At 48.2% G+C, this 21,885-nt stretch overlaps 1 protein-coding gene across 1 annotated transcript; it reads right to left on the reverse strand.

The window, feature by feature from the left end:
• Nucleotides 1–13,902: 13,902 nt before the first annotated feature.
• Nucleotides 13,903–21,883, reverse strand: LOC101755955 (thioredoxin reductase NTRA-like; the record flags this gene model as incomplete). Its single annotated transcript, XM_004966904.2, is given in 5 exon segments — nucleotides 13,903–14,374; nucleotides 20,980–21,385; nucleotides 21,387–21,449; nucleotides 21,451–21,468; nucleotides 21,470–21,883. Coding segments are annotated over 5 exon segments (972 nt in total), but the record flags the coding sequence as incomplete, so codon positions are not given.
• Nucleotides 21,884–21,885: the final 2 nt, after the last annotated feature.

Genomic DNA, 21,885 nt, shown 5'->3' on the forward strand with positions numbered 1-21,885 from the left:
TGTACAAAGTCCGATTCGGGCCTCAACTAAACAAGGCCCTAGTTATTCGGAGCTTCCTTCTCGGTGGGTCTGCTGGTTTTTTAAAAACAGCAACAGAAGGATCCCCGAGTACGAAAGGTGGTGGCTTTGCTCATCTAGGGGCTCGACGGGGCGTTCAGGCATTTCGTCGAACACGTTGTGGGCGAGGTGGAGGCTGGCTGTGTTCCAGAAGCTGAGATGCAGCAGCTTGGCGTCGTTATTCAGTCTTGGTTCAGTGTAGTCGTCGCTGACCGGGACTGCAGCTTGGCGTAGATCAGGCAGCGGCAACTGTAGCTGCTGCGGACGTCGGCGGCACTGCCGCTGCTTCGGCTCGAGCTCCATGTGGCACAGTCCTCCGGCTCCCTCCCACAGTCGTCGTTGGGGAGGAAGCTGACGCTGTGCTGCTGCGCGGCCCTTCGGCGAACAGCCCGGGCACCACGGCCATGCCCAGACCAAAACGCCACAGCGTGTCCAGGCGGCGGTGTTCCAGCCTAGCTGCTGGTTCGGCTTGCGCCTGGGCAAGAGAAGGGAAGGGGAGCAGAGCTGCTGCTGTTGGAATTGGCTTGGATTGGAAAACAGAGGAGGGAGATAGCGATGGGAGAGGTGCTCCTGCTTGTGGTGCTTGACGGTTAATCGGAGAAGAGCTGAACGTGCTTATTGATTTGGGAAAGAAAAGAACCAAGCTGTTTGCTTGCTTGATCGGTGGAGCAGAAGATAGCGAGAAAGAGAGAAGGGAGCAGGCTGCTGGTTCTTGCGGTGGAGAAAAAGACGGGGGGAAGAGATCGAGCTGAGAGGGCAGGGAGGCAAGATGCAGGAGAAAGAACAAGAGGGGCTCTGGCTTGCGGTGGAAGGAGAGGGCAGAAGAGAGCAGGGTGCGGCGGCGGCTTGGGAGGAGAGAAGAGGGAGGGTAAGTGGTGAGAGGGTGGGAGGGTGAGTGGTGAGCTGAGAGGGTTATGTTTAGTTAGTGGGTTTTTAGATAGGCTTTATGGTCTGGGCCAAAACTATTATATCCAGCGGAATAAATTGTTAACATAAACTTAGGACAAATGAATTAGACTAATTTTTCGAAAATGAATTAAATAGCAGTGACTTAGTTCGATGAGCCGGAACGCCAGGATTCAAATTGAGCTCTTGGGAAATTAATACAAATGAATTAGCCTATTTTCCGATATCAAATTAATTAGCTAGGAATTCATACAAATGAATTAGCCTATTTTCCAATATCACGTTTAGGCTAGGATCCAAGTTAGATAGGGTAGTTAGTTTAATTAGCTTTTAATTTATATTTGAATTTAAAATTCAAATATAAGTCACACTCAAAGAAACAATAAGCCAATTAAGAACCAAATCACACTAATATGAAGATTGTCTCAAAGAAACGATAAGCCAATTAATAACCAAATCACACTAACATGAAGATTGTCCTTAGCACTCAAAATAATTTTAATTAATTTAATTACTAGGAATTTAGAGAGAACACAAGAAGACAGCCTTATGATGCTGAGCAAACACATCAAGCACAAAAATTTTTTTGAAATACACTTTTTTACAAACAATAACATTTAGGAAAAATCCAGGTATGTTATAGTCCAGCAAAAACATATTATTCCTTCAAAGCATGTTTCTTGTATTGAGAGACTCGCTCAAGAGGAGCCAGAAGAAGAACTTATGTTTACCCCTACCACATCCATTTGAAGAGTGGAGGGCCTTGCTGGACATCAAGGAGCTTGGTGTAAGCTTTCTTTGAAGTATATATTTTTGATCCCCATGAGAATAGCCAAACATCCTTGCAGTCCTCGGAGAGAAAAATGCCATCTAGTAGACCATTGAGCTCCATTACCTAATTAGCAGCAATGCTGGAGAGAGGCAAGCAAATGTTTTCACAGAGCAGTTAGGCCTTTTGGCAAAAGAGAATAACTGAGGGAATTTCAATCTTAGGTTACCCAGATCCCATGAATCTTTCCCTATCACCCTTGTGAACCACTGGTGAGGCCATAGACATATATTTTTTTGCCAAACTCATCACATCTCTCCACCAAAAAGATCCAACCTGAGATCTAGCATGTGGTGGATTACCATGTTTGTAGAAGAGTTTCAATGTCAGGTGTACCTAGGGAAGATCTACTTTGTTGTAGAACTTATGTAGGTATTTGATTGGCAAGGCCGAATTTTGAGTTCTGATCATTGATGCCATGTCCTCCCTGATCTTTGGGCTTACAAGCAATCGTCCAGGCAACTAGGCAGCCCCACTTCTTTGTCAAATTGCCATTGTTCCAAAGACAATGCTTGCAATATTTCTCAATCTATTCAATGATTGGGACTGGCAGTTTAAAAGTGCACAAGTAGAAAGTGGGGAGGGCTGAAAAGACAAGAATGAGTCTTTCTGAGTAGGAAAGAAACTTATTTATTCCCATTAGTCTCTTCTCCATTCTAGTTAACACAGGCATGAATTCCTCCACAAATGGTCTGGTAGTACCTAGTGGCAGCCCCAAATATGTGAAATGCATGGATCCTATCTAACAACCCAAAGTATTAGCCAACATCTGGCACTTGGTGTCCTCCACATTTATAGGCACAATAAAAGACTTGTTGAAATTGACTTTAAGATATGTGGAGTCTGCAAAGGATCTCAACAAACCTTTGAGACAAAATAAATCAGGAGCATTGGCTAGCATGATGAATAGAGTATCATCTGCATACTATACAATTGGATAATCTCCCCCAAAGTCAGGACCAAGAGGATGGCTAATAGCTTTTCTATTACAGGCTTCATTGATGATTGTTTGCAACATGTCAGCAGCTAGGACAAAGAGCAGTGGTGACAGGGGATCACCTTGCCTAACACCTCTTTTGCATGCAAATGGCTTGCCTAGGATCCCATTAAGCAAGACAGAAGAAGTCCCAAATTGGAGGATACTCTTGATCCAGTTAATCCATTTGTCAAAGAAACCTTTGAAATGCATCATATCTAGAATGACCTTGTGTTCCACTTTGTTAAAGGCTTTCTCAAAATCTAATTTTAGAATCACAATCTCTTTTTTGGATTGCTGGCAGATATGAAGAAATTGAAAAGCCCATGATAGGCAATCTTGTATTGACCTTCCCTTTATGAACCCATATTGGTTTGTGTGTACCACCTTTCAAATCATTGCTTGCAGCCTATTAGCAATGAGTTTTGTTAAAAGCTTGACAGAATAATTTAGGAGGGATATAGGCCTGAAATTATGAACTGTTTGTGGAGAATCTTTCTTTGGAATAAGAGTTATCAAAGAGCCATTCATACTTGTGAGATCAAGATTTCCTTTAGCAAAATCTCTACAAAGCCTGAGGAAGTCGTCTTTTATGATAGGCCAACATTTCTTGATGAACAACCCATTAAAACCATCAAGCATAGGGGCATGACTGGCTGGCATTTCCTTGACTGCAGCTTCAATTTCTTCCACAGTGAAAGCACGATCCAGTTCAGGTAATATTGCCTATTGAATTAGAGTTGCCAGATCATAAGAGATTCCAACAAACTTAGAAGTCCTTAATATTTCTTTATAGGATGCCAAAGAGCACCATCAATTTGTTCCTATTCTTGTAGCCGAGTTCCATCATCCAACAATAAGCTAGATATGTAATTCCTTCGGAAAGAATATGTTGCCATGGCTTGAAATAAACTTCAATTTTTGTCACCAAATTTGACCCATCTAGCTATGTTTCTCTGCTTCTAGTAGATTTTTTTTGCTTCTAAATGCTTACCCAGATGATTTTTAACAATAATCCTGAAGTTTGCCTCCACACGGCTCAACGGCTTTTGATCTTCAAGCCCATCAAGTAAAGCCAAAACCCAATTACAGTTATTGATTAGCTTGCTTAGTTTGGATAGTCCCTTGCTCCATTTCTTAAGACTAGCTCTCACCTGCTTAAACTTGGCTGACAAAGTTCTTGCTGCATTTGTAAAGTAGGCTGATGAATTCCAGTGTACTTCCACTATCACCATGAATTCCGAGAAATCTAGCCAGTAATTCTCAAAGCGAAATAGGGTCGACTTTGGAATAGCTGTGCCAATAGAAATGACATATGGAATATGATCCGAGAGGGTCCTCGACAATGGAGCCACCTTTGTGTCAGGGTTACTGAGAGCCCGAGAAGCCGAAGTAAAGACCCAATCTAACTTTTCCAGGAGTGGGGCAGCCTACATGTTACTCCAAGAATAAGATCTCCCCTAGAATGGGATTTCCACTAGGTCAAGATGTTGCAAAACATCATTGAACACAAGAATATCATTTACATTTCCTCCAGGTTTGTTTCTGTCAGAAAGAGATCTCATTAAATTGAAGTACCAGCCAGAAGCCATTCATCAATATTATTAATGTCAAAATTATATAGCTAAGAGGTGAAAGCTGCTTTTTCATTAGAGGAACAATGCCCATAGATATTAGTCAGATGGAAAGACAGCCCAGTTAACAGGGAGGTAAGCTTGACAGTAATAGAGTAGGAATTAACTAGGACAATATCTCTTGTGAACATGTTGCCATTCCATACTGTGATCAATCCACCATATGCCCCATCAGATCCAAAGAACTCAAACTTGTTCAGTTGAATGGGACAAAACTTACTGAGATAAAATTGATCAAAGATACTTCTTTTGGTTTCTTGCAGCCATATTACTGAAGCAGCACTCTCTAAAATTTTGTCCCTGATAGAATCCCATTTGAACCTGAAAATTAATCCCTCTCACATTCCAAACAAGTATTTTTATAGATCATGTATTATTTATCAAAAATCAGAGAATGAAACACATGTGCATACTGTCTAGACACAGCCCAGCCATTCATCAACATAAAGGTGATGTCATTCAGATTCATCATTTGCCAGAAAATAGAGTAGAAATGCATATATGAGCACACATAGCCATAAACTAACCATTTTAACTGAAACCAGGAATCCACAAAAGGTTTTGGACCAACTGATAGCAACATGAAACAAAATAAGGCAGCACACAGGCTGCAGACACTGACTGTGGACACTGCAAACACCAACTACAGACATGTTCAAACTTCTAAGATGACTAGTTATCATCATCTAACAGGTGGAGGATTTGAGCTATGACCACCACTAGCTCAATCTGAAGGAACCTAGTGGCAATGCCTTGGACATTCTCAATAGATAGATGTGGGGTGGGCATTCTAGAGGAAGAGGCCTTTCCTTCATATGGCACGATTGCCTGGAGGGCTTCCTGATGCTCTTCTACAGCTGCAGCACTAGCCTCATCCCTGAAGCCTCCTAGTTCCTTGTTGAGCCTCTTGCTCCTACGGACAAACTTCACATCTAGTGGCTCCTTCAACTTCTTGGTGCGACACTTGCGCAGGGTTATCTTAGGCTTTGGCTCATCGATGATCATAAGATCCTCCTCCTGTGGAGCTTTGTCCTCGGCCTCAGCCATCCCCACCTTTTCATCCACCAGCACCTCAACCAAGTCCATCAACATATCAATATCACCAAAATAGGATGGCACTTTAATACCATGGTCAACATCTAGTGTCATCGGAAATTTGAAGGAGTAGCTACTCAAAGAGGGGGGAGGACTGGCATAAAAGGCATAGAGGGCAATATAGATACCTCCAGAGTGGACTACATGACAAGTGGCAGAGTGGCCTGATGAAAGGAGCAGGGAATGCACTGAAATATTTTTGGCTCCTGAGAAGGAGCCACCACTCTAAGCTTCCTCATCAACTGGCACATCACCTCCTGCCGGTTTATTGCTACCACCACCAGAGGCTGAGCCCTCCGACGTGCCTCCAGGTGCAACTGGGCCCATCCACCTAGCAGCTTCAAAGGGGAGGGGATGCAGAGGGGATGATAAGGACATCACCATCTCGGGTACAACCACATTAACAACTTTTAATTCAAAGGTGAAATAATTCTTTGTGATGATTGTATTTGATACATTTGATGAATTGATGCTGCATCATGATGTGTGTTCATTGTCATTTTCAGAAATACATACATGGATTAAAAAGAGTGTTAAACACACATGGAAGGTATAGAGGTCCAAAGAAATTGATTGGGGACTAAGTCCAAGAATTCCCAGCATTCCCCACCAGGCCACCATGTTATTTTTGGCCCAAGGAAAGAAAGAGATCAAATCCAACACGTTTTGGAGTTGAATTCGGACTACAGAACTGCACCAACTTGTGATGGTCACCATGGTCGCATACGAATTTGGATTGGAGCATTCAAGTACTTCATGGATTTACTATGAAGTCTATTTTCATATGGATCTAGACTCATGTCCATATCTTTTCTGAGGTGGCTGCAATAATCAAATTACTACTAAAAGGTTTTTCTATCCAAGGTCTTGTGTCACCTTATTTTAGACCAATGGGCCGTGTATCAAGTTGGGTCCATTAGGGACATGTCCTAGGGTTGGAGCATGATCCCAACACCCTTGTGGTTATCCTCCCACATTATTATACCCCTTGCCGCTACCAAAAATACTCGGGTTTTGTTTTGTTGAAAGTTTAGCCATTGCTACTTCCTTGTAGACGCGTGTGTCGACTAGACCATCCGTTCTACTCGATTCAAAACCCCAACTTTGTGATTTCAGATTGGTTTTTATCTCCATATTTGCAATTGAGTTACTTGTTCTTACTTGTTCCTCGATCGCTTGCAGAAATTATCCTAGTAGTTTGGTTGATCATGCTCCACATGATCGCGGCAACCAATTGAAGGTGGTGTATCGGTTGCTAAGGCACAACATCCTTGGATGGTTGTAATTGGACAATGAACATCTTCACCATCCCCAAATCAAGTTATCCACCTTCTCTCATCAAAAGATTGGGATTCAACCTAGCGGGTTCATATCAGAGGGCCCTCCTTCGGAACAGGATCCTCATCTTGAAGCACAGTAATGTCCTTCTTGCACAGAGCATATATTTGAAAGGAGAAGGATCTTGCATTGGGTGGATTTCCCATTGTCATGGTCACAGCTTGTGGAATCTTGGCATCATCCTTGAGATAAACCTTGACAATGACTCTAGCCTTGTAGTTGGTCTGGTGCCATTGCATGAGCATGCCAAATCCAGCTACCGCCTTGGATAGGTGAGAGGCTTGGCGCAGATCTAGAGGATAGTTCAACAGCATCACCCAAGCTTCCTGATCAAGATCATGGGTGTGAGCATTCATCCCTTAATTATGCTTGATGAAATGCATCTAATATTCATCGAAGCTTCATACCTGGTTTAGGAACCTCTCTCTTTCCAACGCACTGTTGAAGGTGACAAAGGCCTCACCAATCGGGCATGGCTGGATCTCTAGGTTGCGGATATGGTGCTCACGATCAAAGTAGATGCACATTTCCATTGCCATCAGATCAAAGTCTTCTTTCACCACCGTCAGGTAGAGGATGGCGATGGTGACATCTTCATTGGCCTTGTCAATGCAACCCGCGACATAGGTGGAGAGGCGTAGAAGGGGAAGATTGGGGTCATGGAGGAGCACCTCAAAACCCTAGGGCACTAAAGGTTGGGGATCAACTAGGAAGCTGGCCATGGATGGCTCTGGCTGAGGAGGCGGTGGTGGTGGGGTGGGGTTTTCTGGCGGTAGAGGTAAGGCGGAGACTTCCGGAGAAGTTGAGGGGTTAGGGTTGGAAGGGGTCGAACCAGCAGCCGCGGTATTTATAACTTCCTCTACCCTCTTTCCATTGACCATGGACTTTTCATGTTTGACCCGATAAAGATGAGAAAAAGGTCGAGCATTACGGCAGAAATGAGCAACATGACCATAACGGAAATAGGATTTGCATCTAATCTCATTCGAGAAATCAGCGATATGATAGCCTAGGGAAAGGCACCAGAAACAACACACCTGACTGAATGAAGCTTTTGAATTCGAATTGAAATTTGAATCAGTAGCCCTGGAATTTCACCTCGGCTCATCTGATAATGACTGACCATGTGCATCGGCCGCCGGCTCATGATGAAAATTCTTCCTTTTATTAGGAAAAATTAGTTGATGATGAACTGGCACTCGCTTATCATCCACACCATTTGCATAAGTTGACTTGTAATAATCTGCATCATACACAAGCCTGCGGAAAATAGATTTCTTGCGAGAAACCGAGGCACCAGCCATGGGTTGCCGGGCAGCATCACATAGGAGAATTTCTTGGATTTCCTTTGGATATGAGTCCACTCATCATCTTGTTCTTTACTCCAATGCTAGAATAGAAATTCCCAATTTGAACCACCATTTTCCCAGAGTGCGAAAAAGACCGCAAAAGAATTGCACGAATAAGAACCAAGTCGATAAACTAGAAAACCAATGTTCTTAGAGGTCACAGAAAATCAGTTAATGAAATCCAACAAATGCTGCACATTGAAATCTAGTGCTACACCACCCAGGCAGGATTGTAGAATCAATCCAACAGATTCCTCATTCAGTTTGATCATCGATCGCCCAAAGGAAGCCACTAACTAGAATTTTGAGGCAGAGGAAGTAGAGGAAAAACTAACTGGAGATGAGAACTTCTCAAGTCAGAGAGTCCACCCATGTCGACAGATCTTCAGGCGACGCCATGGATCAGGGAGATCGCCGAGAAGAGGACGAAGTGCGCTAGAGGAGAGGGCGACGGCATTTCTTCTTTTCAAGATCCATTATTATTCCAAGGATATCAATGAGAGGCTCACATGCAAGACAAAAGAAAACTCCAGAAGATCAGAGAAGACTTGGTGATGAAGGAGGATGCGGGAGGACAAAAGAAAGGGACAGGTCAATCGACCTGGACCCACCTAGGCCAATCATCCTTGGCCTTCCTCTCGCCCATTTGACTTCCTTTTTGGACTACGCCCTCTCTAGGGTATAAATACCCCCATTCTCCATTGGCACACGGGAGAACAATTAGCAGCAGAAGTCAAGGAACTTGAGGGACAACCATCTATAGAGAGCTGAGGGTCGTGCAGTTGTCCAGAGGCTAACCTCTGGCTAGCATGATCGCCCAACGAGGAAGATCCACGCCGGAGTTTTGGAGCTAGGATTCACAAGTCGTAGGTATGGCCTCAGTGGAGATCTTGTGATGAACAATCATTCATGGTGAAGTAATAGATGAGTTCCGATTTAATAGTGATCATTATACCTCCTTTTATGATTTCTACTGTTATGATTTTACTTATTCAAATTCATGAACATTATGTTCTTGTAGTCATGGTGACTAGAATTGCATGCCTGATGTATGATAACAGCTAGACATGCTCTTTATATTCTTTCCCTACACTACTTGAGCTGACTAGTAGGATCGTGACAGTATCTGTTACCGTATAAGGTGGGGGTTTTCACCAGTCGGACCAGAGGTGGTGGTTTAAAGATTCTTTGGATGAGAACCATGTTTTGCTTGCCATCTAGGTAGATTTACAACATATGCATAGTCTAGGCTTTGCTCTAGATGAGTTAACTCTTGTTCACTTATGCTCATACTTCATGTATATTCACATTCATATTGCAACCTAAATCATGTTTTTCGATACTTAGAGCAACTCCAACAGATTGAAAAAACTTCATTCCCCTATACTAGTTAAAGGGGATTGAGAAAACACCTTTTGGAGATAAAAGGGAGAGCTACTCTAGCAGATTGAGAAAAACACATTCCCCTTTCTCTTTCTTCTTCTCTCCCAACACTGCACCTGCGGCTCACAGGCGACGGTGCGGCCAAGCACAAGGTGGAGGAGTGGGCGGTGCGGAAGGGAGGAGGAGGAAAGGGTGGCGTTGGGGTGGCCCTGCGGCGGCGTGCAGGTGGCCTGGGCGCGGCCGGCGTTGGGGCTACCCTGCGGCGGCGCGTGGGCGGCCTGGGCGTGGACGGCACGGGGGCAGCCCGGCAGCGGCGTGCTGCAGCTGGCCACCACGGTGGGGCAGCTCTGCACCGCTCAGGTGCTGCGACAGGTAGGGCGAGGGCTGGTGTGGTAGGTGGGGGTGGTGGCCGTGTGTAGGCCATGCACGGTGGGGCGGTGCCATGCCGGGATGGGACGGCGGCCGGCGCATGTGCGGTGGTGCTGCGGTAGGCCGGGGCGGTGGCATCGTGCGGCAAGGAGCACTCGCGGGCAGTGAATCATGCGGGGAGAGAGAGGGTGAAATCCCTTTTCTAAAGGGGAGTGGGAGGTATTTTTTTCTCAATTGAGGGAAAATACGAGGAAAGAGGATTGTTTTCTCAATCTGTTGGAGAGGTGTTTTTGCCCCTCAATCTCCTTTAACCTGGAATATAGGAAAATGGGATTGGTTTTCTCAATCTGTTGGAGTTGCTCTTAGTTAGTCTAAGGCTTATGACCTTATTCCAATGGATTGAAAATCTTGGGGAATACTCTTAGGAAAAAGTTACAACTGATCCGTGCGCTTGTAGTTCACAAACTGGCATGCTAACTGCTGCTACCAGAGTACTGCCCAGTGCCGAACATTCAGACCGATGTGACAAGCCACGCATTGACTAAGTGTGGCATTGTCTAGCACCCCGATGGGTAGCCACCCGTTCAAATCTCACCGCCTCTAGGGACACCATGGCAAGATGAAACGTCATAGGGCACTCTCATGGAGGCAGGGGAGAGGGGAGTATATAAGGAACATACAAGGAATGATTTAGGGACTTTATGAGCAGAAAAATAGGGCTGGAATATTGTATTCATCTTCCAAAGAGAGCAAGCAAGCAAACGACAATCTCATACAGGACATATTGTTTTACGCTTCCAAGCATTATGAACCTATCTAAATCAATGTCTCATATATTGTTCATGCATTGTAAGTGACCTTCTCCATGCGTACTTCCCCATGGTGAATCTCAAAAAGTGGATTCCGTCGAATCCCTACTCTCGGTGAATGTCCATGTCACATGGCTACGTCAAGAACTTTTTTTTTTCCGAACTTAATCGTCAACTGTTGAAACGTCAAAATGGCACCACGATGACAAATGAATACCAGCACTACAAATTGATTATTTTGTACAAGCATGAACTAGGAAAGGGGACGTTTTATCGTGAACGATCATACTAATGTTGATGCTTTTAAATCGATTTAGAGTATAAACCACTCACAGCCAAGTCATTTAAGGAAGGAAAGTGCAACGAACTTGGAGCTCAAGAATCAAAATATCGCCTGTACACACTTTTTTTAGAGTTTTAGGGACCAAGCCCCTGTCTAAGGTTTTTACAAGAGCACGTTTTTACAAGGCTCCACGCCTGCAAACAGCCTGACAAAGCTAACCCGCGCAAACCACCAGCTAGGCAGCTACATTAATCCACTGCCGATTGTTACGATTACGACTCTCACTAGCACGTCAGGCTCCTCCTCAACGGTAAGCGAGGCTTCTCCTTCAGCTTGCGCCGTGAGCTCCAGGTCCATCCAATTCCCGGAGTTCGCAGCACCTCCCATGTTGTTGCTTGGTGAAACCCACTTCATCAAGTGCGGTGGAATTTTGTTCACATTCCAGTTTGCTTCATCTTGCAGGAAGGACACCAGGTCCTGTCCATCTTCAGCAGGCTATTCTCTATGGCCTGCTTGCTATCAGCTTTAAATTGGAGATAATACCTGCTAGACATCTTTTTTGTCCTCCGGACACAGAATTTGCCAGTTCTGTGCCATTCCAACTATCTTCATCAGTAGGATAGAAGACACATTCCTAAAACACAAGTCATTTCATAATTTCCAAAGGCCCCATAAGGCTGCAGCACACACCATATGAACTAACATAAATCTCTTACTACTGATCCAGCACACTCCAATGAACTCAAAGTTATACCCATTCTCCTACCTACAGCCTCTGAGATGGCTTCCCACATTCTGACCCCAACTACGCATTTGAAAAATAAATGGTGGCTGGTCTCTGTTTCCTTACAGAACAGACAAGAGGCATCTACCAGCTCTCTTCTCTTCCCCAGGTTGTCTCTAGTTAGGATTCTATTTTTCGACAGCAACCATAAAAAGAATTGAACTCGAGGAGGAATTTAGGGAACATCCCTCTAAAGTTAATGATCTTGTACAGGGATTGAGAACTATAAACTCCATTTGATGCAAAATGCCAGATCATGGCATCTTCCTCCTCATTTAAATTGACAGTAGAAGCCAGTTGTACTACTTCCTCCCAGAGCCTCTCCATTCTATCACAGACTGTTCTGCTCAGTGCGATCCCACAAATCAGCTGAAGTTTTGGTTTTCTCATTCACTATCACATACAAGTCCCAATATTGGATAGTTAGGCTAGACTTTCCTAGCCAATTATCTTCCCAAAACTTTGTTTTCTTACCTTCCATCTAAAACCAAACTTGGCTGGTTTTGCAACCCACATGAGCCCCTTATAAAATTGTTAGAGGCAGCTCTATCATTGGTGCAAACAATGTTAGGCCTGTTGGTATTGTACTCGTGGTCTATTAGCTCCTTCCAAAGTTTGGAATCGTCTTTTTGGTATTTCAAAATCCAGTTCCCTAGCAAGCATACACTTAAATCTCTGATGTTAGGGATGCCTAGGCCCCCAAACTCCTTACACATACTAACACTTCCCAGTTCGCCAGGTGATATTTGAAATTCCCTTCTGAGTCATTCCATAAGCAGTTTGCTAGATGGGAGTTCAGGATTTTTTTTTATTGCTCACTTTGAGAATTTGATAAAAGAGAGCAGATATACTTGGATGCTAGCTAAACTGGTTCTAATTAGGACGACTCTAGCAGCATAAGAAAGCAGACTCCCTTTCCAGCTGGTTATTTTCTTGAGGATTTTTTCTACTAGCGGTTGGACCTACATACTCTCTTCAAGTTATCATCATGCAGGGGAGCTCTCAGTTACTTAATGGGACAATCACCTATAGGGTAGTCAAACATATATGCTATTTTATGTATATTGTCCTCTCCAAGGTTTAGAGGTATGATTTCACTTTTATGGTAATTAATCCTCATCCCAACAATTTTTCAAACCAAAGCAAACTACATTTCAAATTCCTAATGTGTTGCTCACCAACATTAGAATAAATGATTGTATCATCCGTGTATTGCAAGGAGATAATACCCTTCCCCGCAAAGAGATAATACCCTTCTCTTTTAAAGTATGAGAGCAAGCCTCTAATCAGCCAATTATTGGCAGCTTTCTCTAGGGTCCTAGTAAAAACATTACCAGGTTAAATGTAAAGGGGATATGAGGCCTCCTTGCCTGAGCCCCACCCCTGTTTTGGAAAAAAAAACACTTTCTCCGCCTGTATACACGTTTCTAACGGATGTCAAACATATGTGCTATTTTATTGTATAGAGAAGGAACCTCAATACTGGAATGAGCAAGAACATACTTTGAATACTTAAAACATTTCTAAATGTACGCTTTGAGCAAAATAATGTGGAAGCCTCAAGCCTCTTAAGAGAGAACCTGTGGAAAGCTTCTAAAGGTGGGGAGGGGGACTGAATCTTAATCTTTTGTCATCCAAACTAGTTAGTAACCTAATGTTGCATGAATATACCACCCTTTCCTGATCTTTTCAAAAAAGGCATAAGCTTGTGAGGCAAAGAATCTAATATAGGAATCCACCATGCAAGGCTTCAGGAATCCCCGAACTCAAGCATCGCTACTTAATCCTCCACAAATACTATCTTAGCAAACAACACTTCATATCGAAAGGTACATTGTGAACATAAACTGCTCACCTGGAATCAATTGATGCAATTGTACTTGTGAATTATTTGAAAATTGACACAGCTGATGATACCATTTGTGTAAACAGTATAATTATCGCATAACATATTTGTTACTTCAGCCATTTATATATTCCTAGCGACGAAGATCAGGTACTTCTAAATTAGACATTTGCTTATCCAGTGATGTATTTTACTATGATTTATTTCAATGGATATATATATATCACCAAACATTCCCCAGCAATAGAATGGATCGCAATACATCAACCCAGACAGGCATCAAATGGCAGTACATCATAGCCAAAACAGAATACCAAAGCACCCAGTGGCTCCTGACCATGGCTAGAAGAATCTGTCTTCTAAACTCATTTACCAATCTTAAGCATAATATTGACAACATCAGCAACACCGGTGCTTCCTCACCCGCAGAAGCACAAATTTGTAAAGTATAATTAACGACTAGTAAACGATGTGAAATAATCCATACAAGCTTGGGCAAGCTCATGAATCAATTTCCTGAGTAACGCAATTTGAGGCCTAAGAACAATAATAATCTACTGCTTATACCATATCACATCAGAGAGCAGCTTTTGGTGCCAACAGAGACGTTTTCAAAGGGCTGCAAGCTGCTTGGCCCAGATATAGTCAATCGGTCTTCCCTTCCTGTGCTCCAACCTCCTGCAGGTAGTGCTCTGCATCCAAAGCGGCCATGCAACCTGTACCATCCAAGCGGTTACCACAGTATTAGAAAATTGTTCAGAAAATGTTCCTGTAATAAGCTAATGTCTAATGAACATTATCAACATGGAGCTGCCAACTTTTTGAAACTGAACTGTTTCAGAAATGCATAACAGAGTGAAACAAAGCATCCAGCTCATTGAACTTTCACGTAGCTTAAATATGAATTACATCTTAAAATGGATTTTTCGTTTTAAAAACCATGTCAATACAAATTAGTTCCAGCTCGGTTAACAAATTAAAAAGGATAACCGAAACAGAGAACACAATAATTCAGAACAAAAGAAACCATATCAATCTAACTGTAGTTCCCTGTAGCTTTTTCAAAGTTACGCTGCTCCCGGCATATGATAATTGCCCTTGGCGCTAGGTCTGTCTGACCTAATTGCCCAGATAGATCGTTTATATCAAGTTATAAATAATATGACTGCTGATTAACTCTTCTTAAATCTTAAATGCAAGATAATCATTTCGCAAACTATTTTGGCATGGGGATACTGAAAATCAATACTACAGTATAACATGAAATTCAGTTATTCCTCCAATCTTGTGTCAAGGGCCTCAGACCCTCGGGTAGCTGGCCCTCGACTACGAAGTTCGTAGCCTCCTGCCGTGTCTTCCAGGGACGGAGGTTTTACCCCTCACGATCTGCTGGGCTTAGGTTGAAGAAGGTAGAGAGGAGTAGATTGATTTTGATATTCCTTAATCCCCCATGTACGGGTTACAATGAATATATATGGCCGGTGGCCTGAAGCTAAAATAGGAAACAGACTCCTTTAATCTAGAATCCAACTCTAACTAAAATAGAATCCAACTCTATCTTCCCTGGCTAGCCACGAGCGTCGTTTGAGCCAGCCTCGCTCCTGGCCGCGATCACCGCGCGATCTGCGCGTTCGGCGGCTCGGCGTACGTCGCGGGCCCGCTTCCTCCTAATGTAGGTGCGTCCACATGACATCTCTCCCCCCCTCGAGGGCCAGCTCGTCCTCGAGCTGGAACGCTGGATAGCGCTCGCGGAAAGTGTCAAGATCCTCCCAAGTAGCTGAAGCTGCAATCTCCCCCTTCCAATGAACGAGCACCTGCTGAACTCCTCGGGCCAGGCGCGCGCGCGTCACACGCTCGGGCTCGGGCTCGACCGCGCCGTGATGGATGGCCGGCAGGACGGGTGGTGCAGCCGGAGTAGGTCCAACATACTTCTTGAGAAGACTGACGTGGAACACATCATGAAGCTTGGCGCGTGGAGGCAACTCGAGACGGACGGCGACGGGGTTGATCAGCTCGACGACACGATACGGCCCGAAAAAGCGGGGCTTCAACTTGCCCTTGGTGACCTGAGGCAGCGAAGCTGGAGCGCGATGACGAAGGCGAAGGAGCACAAAGTCGCCCACAACATATGAAACTTGACGATGATCCTTGTCGTAGTATTTCTTCTGGAGGGCCTGTGCTTGCTCCAGGCGGTAGTGGACATCTGCCAAGAATTCCTCACGTTCCGCCATGGTGCGGGCGACAGCAGGCACACGAGTCTCGCCTGGCTCATAGGACCGGATGGTGGGCGGATCACGACCATAGACCACCCTGAAAGGCGTGTCCCGCAACGATGTTTGGTAGGCGGTGTTGTAAACGTACTCCGCCCAAGGGAGCCAGCGGACCCACTGTCGAGGACGATCGCCGGTGAAGCAGCGAAGATACATGACGATGACGCGGTTGGCCGCCTCTGTCTGCCCGTCGGCCTGAGGGTGGAAAGCGGTCGTCATATGTAACTTAGTACCCATGAGCCGCATGAGTTCCTTCCAGAACGCGGAGGTGAATATTGGGTCGCGGTCGGACACCATGGACTGCGGTACGCCGTGCAGCCTGACGATGTCGGTGAAGAAAGCTTGCGCGACGGATTCGGCGGTGTAGGGGTGGGCCATGGGAATGAAGTGGCAATATTTGCTGAACCTGTCCACCACAGTGAGGATCACGGACTTCCCACGGACACGCGGCAAGGCCTCCACGAAGTCCAGACCAATGTCAGTCCAAACACCTTGCGGCACCGGCAGGGGCAGCAGCAGTCCGGCCGGATGGAGATGCTCGGACTTGTAGCGTTGGCACGTATCGCACGCGCGCACAAAATCCTGCACGAGGCGGCGCATGTCGGGAAAGTGGACGTCGCGGCGAAGACGATGAAGCGTGCGCTGCACTCCCTCATGCCCGTCGTCGTGAATAGCCGCTATGATCTCCTGGACGAACGGGGACGCAGGTGGAAGGTAGAGGCGGCCACGGAACTGGAGTACGCCATCCACGACCTTCCACGGCTCGCCACGAGTACCTGCGCGAATTTCATCATGAATGGCCACTAAGGCCGGGTCAGCAGCTTGAGCTTGACGGAGACGCTCGACGAAATCAAACCGTGGCGCCGAGATTGCCAGTACGGCCCCCGTGTCCGTGTCGCGACGTGAGAGCGCGTCGGCCACCGTGTTCGCCGCGCCAGGCTTGTATTCCACCGTGAAGTCAAAGCCCAACAGCTTTCCCACCCAATGGTGTTGTGGAATCGTCGAGAGCCGCTGGTCCAGCAGGTACTTGAGGCTATAATGATCAGTCTTGACGACGAAACGGCGTCCCCACAAATAGGGCCTCCAATGACGAACGGCGTGGACGAGGCCGATCAGTTCCCTCTCATAGGCAGCGAGAGAGCGGTGTCGGGGGGCGACGGGTCTGCTGAAGTAGGCGAGCGGGTGGCCCTCCTGGATGAGAACGGCGCCAAACCCATGCGTCGAGGCGTCACACTCGACGACGAAGCCCTTGTCGAAGTCGGGCATAGCCAACACAGGGGCGGACGTGACCGCAACCTTGAGATCGGCGAAGGCGGAGGCCGCGGTGTCAGTCCACGAGAAGCCATCCTTTTTGAGGAGGGCTGTCAGAGGCGCGGCGACGGCCCCGTAGTTGGCGACGAACTTCCGGTAGTAGCCCGCCAAGCCGAGGAAGCCTCGCACGGCACGAGCGGACCGGGGTACTGGCCAGTCATGGATGGCCTGCACCTTGGCCGGATCCATAGCCACGCCCGCTTCGGAGATGATGTGGCCGAGGTACGCCACAGCCGTGACACCGAACGCGCACTTGGATCGCTTGACGAAGAGGCGATGGAGACGAAGGAGGGCGAGGACGGTGCGAAGATGACGAAGATGATCGGCCCATGTCCTGCTGTAGATAAGTATATCGTCAAAGAAAACCAAGACAAACCGGCGCAAGTAGGGGCGGAGCACGTCGTTCATGAGCGCCTGAAATGTCGCCGGGGCGTTGCACAGCCCGAACGGCATCACAAGGAACTCGTAGAGCCCATCGTGAGTGCGGAACGCCGTCTTGTGTATGTCTTCCGCCCGCATGCGGACTTGGTGATAGCCCGATCGCAGGTCCAACTTGCTGAAGAACCGCGCGCCGTGCAGCTCGTCGAGCAGTTCGTCCACCACCGGAATGGGGAACGCGTCCTTAATGGTGAGGGCGTTGAGGGCGCGATAGTCCACGCAGAAGCGCCACGTCCCGTCGGCCTTCTTGACGAGGAGGACCGGCGACGAGAACGCCGAAGTGCTGCGGCGAACGACGCCCTAATCCATCATAGCGGCACACTGCCGCTCCAACTCATCCTTGTGGGACGCCGGGTAGCGGTAAGGGCGAACCGCGACCGGCTGCGCGTCGGGCTTCAAGATAATGGCGTGCTCACGGCCTCTTGGCGGGGGCAGGCCGACTGGCTCGGCGAAGACATCTGAGAACGCGGAGAGCAGCTCATCGAGGAGGGAGGGGGTGGCCGTAGCGGACTGGACGCACGGCTCGTCCGCCGAAGGCACGCCCATCCAGCAGACCTCGCGCCCCTGGCGCTGGAAGGACAGGGTGCGGGCAGAAAGATCCCACACGATCGGCCCCAATGTCTCCATCCAGAGCGTCCCCAGAACCATGTCGTAGGCTGCCAGTGGCATTATATACAGGTCGACGTTGAAGTGTGCACCCTGGATGGTGATCGACGCCTGCCGCAGCACTCCAGGGCAGGAGATGCGCTCCCCGTTGGCCACCATGGCCGTGAGACGTGGTCGTTGTTGCGGTGGCAGGCCGGTTCGGAGTGCAGCAGCCTCCGAGATGAAATTATGTGTCGATCCGGTGTCGAGGAGGGCCGTGAGGACCTCGGAGCCCAGCTGGACCCGGACTTGGATGGTCTTGCCAACGCGGACGCCCGCCACGGCATGCAAAGAGAACACCGGCGCGTCCGCCCCGGCGGGGCCGTCGGCACTGCCCTCGGCAGCGGCGTCGTCGTCTTCTTTGATGCTGTCGAGGACGAAGAGCTTTTTGCAGACCCGGTTGTGGCCCCGCCCGTACTTCTCATCGCAGTTATAGCATAGGCCGAGGCGGCGCCGTTCCTCCTGTTCCGTCTGGGTGAGACGCTTCACCGGACGCCCCTCGATGGTGACCGTAGGCGTGGGTGCCTTGGGCGCCGTTGGCTGGGGTGCGGCCTGGCGCGGCGGTGGTGCCGGCAGGATGGCGCGAGGGGCAGCCTTGGCCGGCGTGGGCTGGTACTGCTCCATGAGCTCCAGCTGCCGAGCGAGACTCATTGCTGCCGCAAGGGATTGCGGGTTCTGGACCTGTACGGCGAAGCTGAGCGGAGGGAGGAGCCCGCCGGTGAAGAGTTGGACACGCTGGATTTCGTCCAGTCGGCCGGCTCGGGGCAGGAGCGCCTGAAAACATTCCTGGTACTCCTCGACGGTCCCCGTGCGACGGCAGTCCGCCAGCTCGAAGAGAGGCGCAGAACGTAGCGGCGGTCCGTACCGCAGGTTGATCAATTCCTTGAAACGGCGCCAGGATGGTGTGCCTTCGTCCGTCTGGACCTGGATGTACCACATCTGGGCGCCGTCGACGAGGTTATACGACGCCAGCCACGTCTTCTCTTCCTCCATGATCCGTTGCTGGAAGAAGTACGACTCGCATCGGTTGATGAACGCGAGCGGGTCGGACTTGCCGTCATAACGCGGAAAGTCCATCTTCTGATGCTTGGGCGGCCGGTCCTGGAAGTGTTCCCCGGACAGGGCCTTGCTGCCTGATGAGGACGAATGATCGGCCGAGAGTGCCGCGATCGCGTTAGCCTGAGCCTCCATCGTCTTGGCATTAGCCTGCGTGGTAGCTTGCAGGGACGCAACGGCTTCAGCAAGCTTCTCCACGGTGGACTTGAGGGCATCGAGATCACCCATGGCTGCCGTGCACAAACCAGTGGACAACGAGGCGGATGAGATTGGAACGGCGGTTGCGGGTGGCGGGGTGGCGGCGGCTACAGAGGTCAGGCGTGGCGGGGACGAAGACCGGGACTGAGCGGATCGCCGGGAACGTGATACCAGGTTGTCAAGGGCCTCAGACCCTCGGGTAGCTGGCCCTCGACTACGAAGTTCGTAGCCTCCTGCCGTGTCTTCCAGGGACGGAGGTTTTACCCCTCACGATCTGCTGGGCTTAGGTTGAAGAAGGTAGAGAGGAGTAGATTGATTTTGATATTCCTTAATCCCCCATGTACGGGTTACAATGAATATATATGGCCGGTGGCCTGAAGCTAAAATAGGAAACAGACTCCTTTAATCTAGAATCCAACTCTAACTAAAATAGAATCCAACTCTATCTTCCCTGGCTAGCCACGAGCGTCGTTTGAGCCAGCCTCGCTCCTGGCCGCGATCACCACGCGATCTGCGCGTTCGGCGGCTCGGCGTACGTCGCGGGCCCGCTTCCTCCTAATGTAGGTGCGTCCCCACATGACATCTTGGGTATTTTCAAATATCATAGAGAAGGAACCTCAATACTGGAATGAGCAAGAACATACTTTGAATACTTACAACATTTATAAATGTACGCTTTGAGCAAAATAATGTGGAAGCCTCAAGCCTCTTAAGAGAGAACCTGTGGAAAGCTTCTAAAGGTGGGGAGGGGGACTGAATCTTAATCTTTTGTCATCCAAACTAGTTAGTAACCTAATGTTGCATGAATATACCACCCTTTCCTGATCTTTTCAAAAAAGGCATAAGCTTGTGAGGCAAAGAATCTAATATAGGAATCCACCATGCAAGGCTTCAGGAATCCCCGAACTCAAGCATCGCTACTTAATCCTCCACAAATACTATCTTAGCAAACAACACTTCATATTGAAAGGTACATTGTGAACATAAACTGCTCACCTGGAATCAATTGATGCAATTGTATTTGTGAATTATTTGAAAATTGACACAGCTGATGATATCATTTGTGTAAACAGTATAATTATCGCATAACATATTTGTTACTTCAGCCATTTATATATTCCTAGCGACGAAGATCAGGTACTTCTAAATTAGACATTTGCTTATCCAGTGATGTATTTTACTATGATTTATTTCAATGGCAAACAAGCAATGTTGTTAGCGTACCACAAACTGGCACCAGGCATGCACCAATTCTAGATCCACCAATGCCATTTCATAGCATAACTTGGATGCAGCCAAAAGAAACCATGATTCATCACCAACAATTGTGCAAATCATATTGGCATCATTGATTACGAAAAACAGCAGCACTAAAACTACAATGAAGCTTCAAGACATTATACCTGATCCAGCAGCAGTAATGGCCTGGCGGTACTTCTTGTCCTGGACGTCCCCGGCGGCGAAGACCCCCTTGACACTGGTATGCGTGGAGCCGGGCTTGGTCACCACATACCCATCGGAGTCGAGCTCGAGCTGCCCTCCAAGAAATTTGGTCGCCGGCTCGTGCCCGATGGCGAAGAAGAGCCCGGCCACCTGGAGGTCGGAGACCTCGCCGCTGACGACGTTCTTGACCTTGACGCCGGCCAACGGGCCCCCTTCCGCGCCGCCGTAGGCCTCGACGACCTCGGAGTCCCAGACAACCTGGATCTTGGGGTTGGAGAGCGCGCGGGCCTGCATGATCTTGGACGCGCGGAAGGCGTTGCGGCGGTGGATGATGTAGACCTGTGAGCCGTACTTGGTGAGGAAATTTGGCCTCCTCCATGGCGGAGTCCCCGCCGCCGACGACGGCGATGGGCTTGTTCCGGAAGATGGGGCGCGGCCCCGTCGCAGACGGGCGCAGGCGGAGATGCCCCTGTTCCAGAACGCGTCGGAGCCGGCGAAGTGCAGCCTGCGCGCGACGGCGCCGGTTGCCACGACGACGGAGTCGGCGTGCACGACGGTGTCGTCGGAGGCGACGCGGAAGGGGCGGGCGGAGAGGTCGACGGAGGTGACGGTCTCGGTGAGGATCTTGGTCCCGAATCTGGCGGACTGCGCGCGGCAGCGGTCCATGAGCTCGGCGCCGAGGATGCCCTCTGGAAACCCCGGGAAGTTCTCGACGTCGGTGGTGGTGGTGAGCTGGCCCCCCGCGGCGATGTCATTGGCGAGCCAGCCCTCGAAAAGGACCGGCTTGAGTTCGGCGCGCGCGGCGTAGACGGCCGCCGTGTGCGCGGCTGGGCCGCTGCCGATGATGCAGACGCGCGTGCGCAGCG

The sequence above is a fragment of the Setaria italica genome, chromosome IV (assembly GCF_000263155.2).
Source record: "Setaria italica strain Yugu1 chromosome IV, Setaria_italica_v2.0, whole genome shotgun sequence".
Lineage (NCBI taxonomy): Eukaryota > Viridiplantae > Streptophyta > Magnoliopsida > Poales > Poaceae > Setaria > Setaria italica.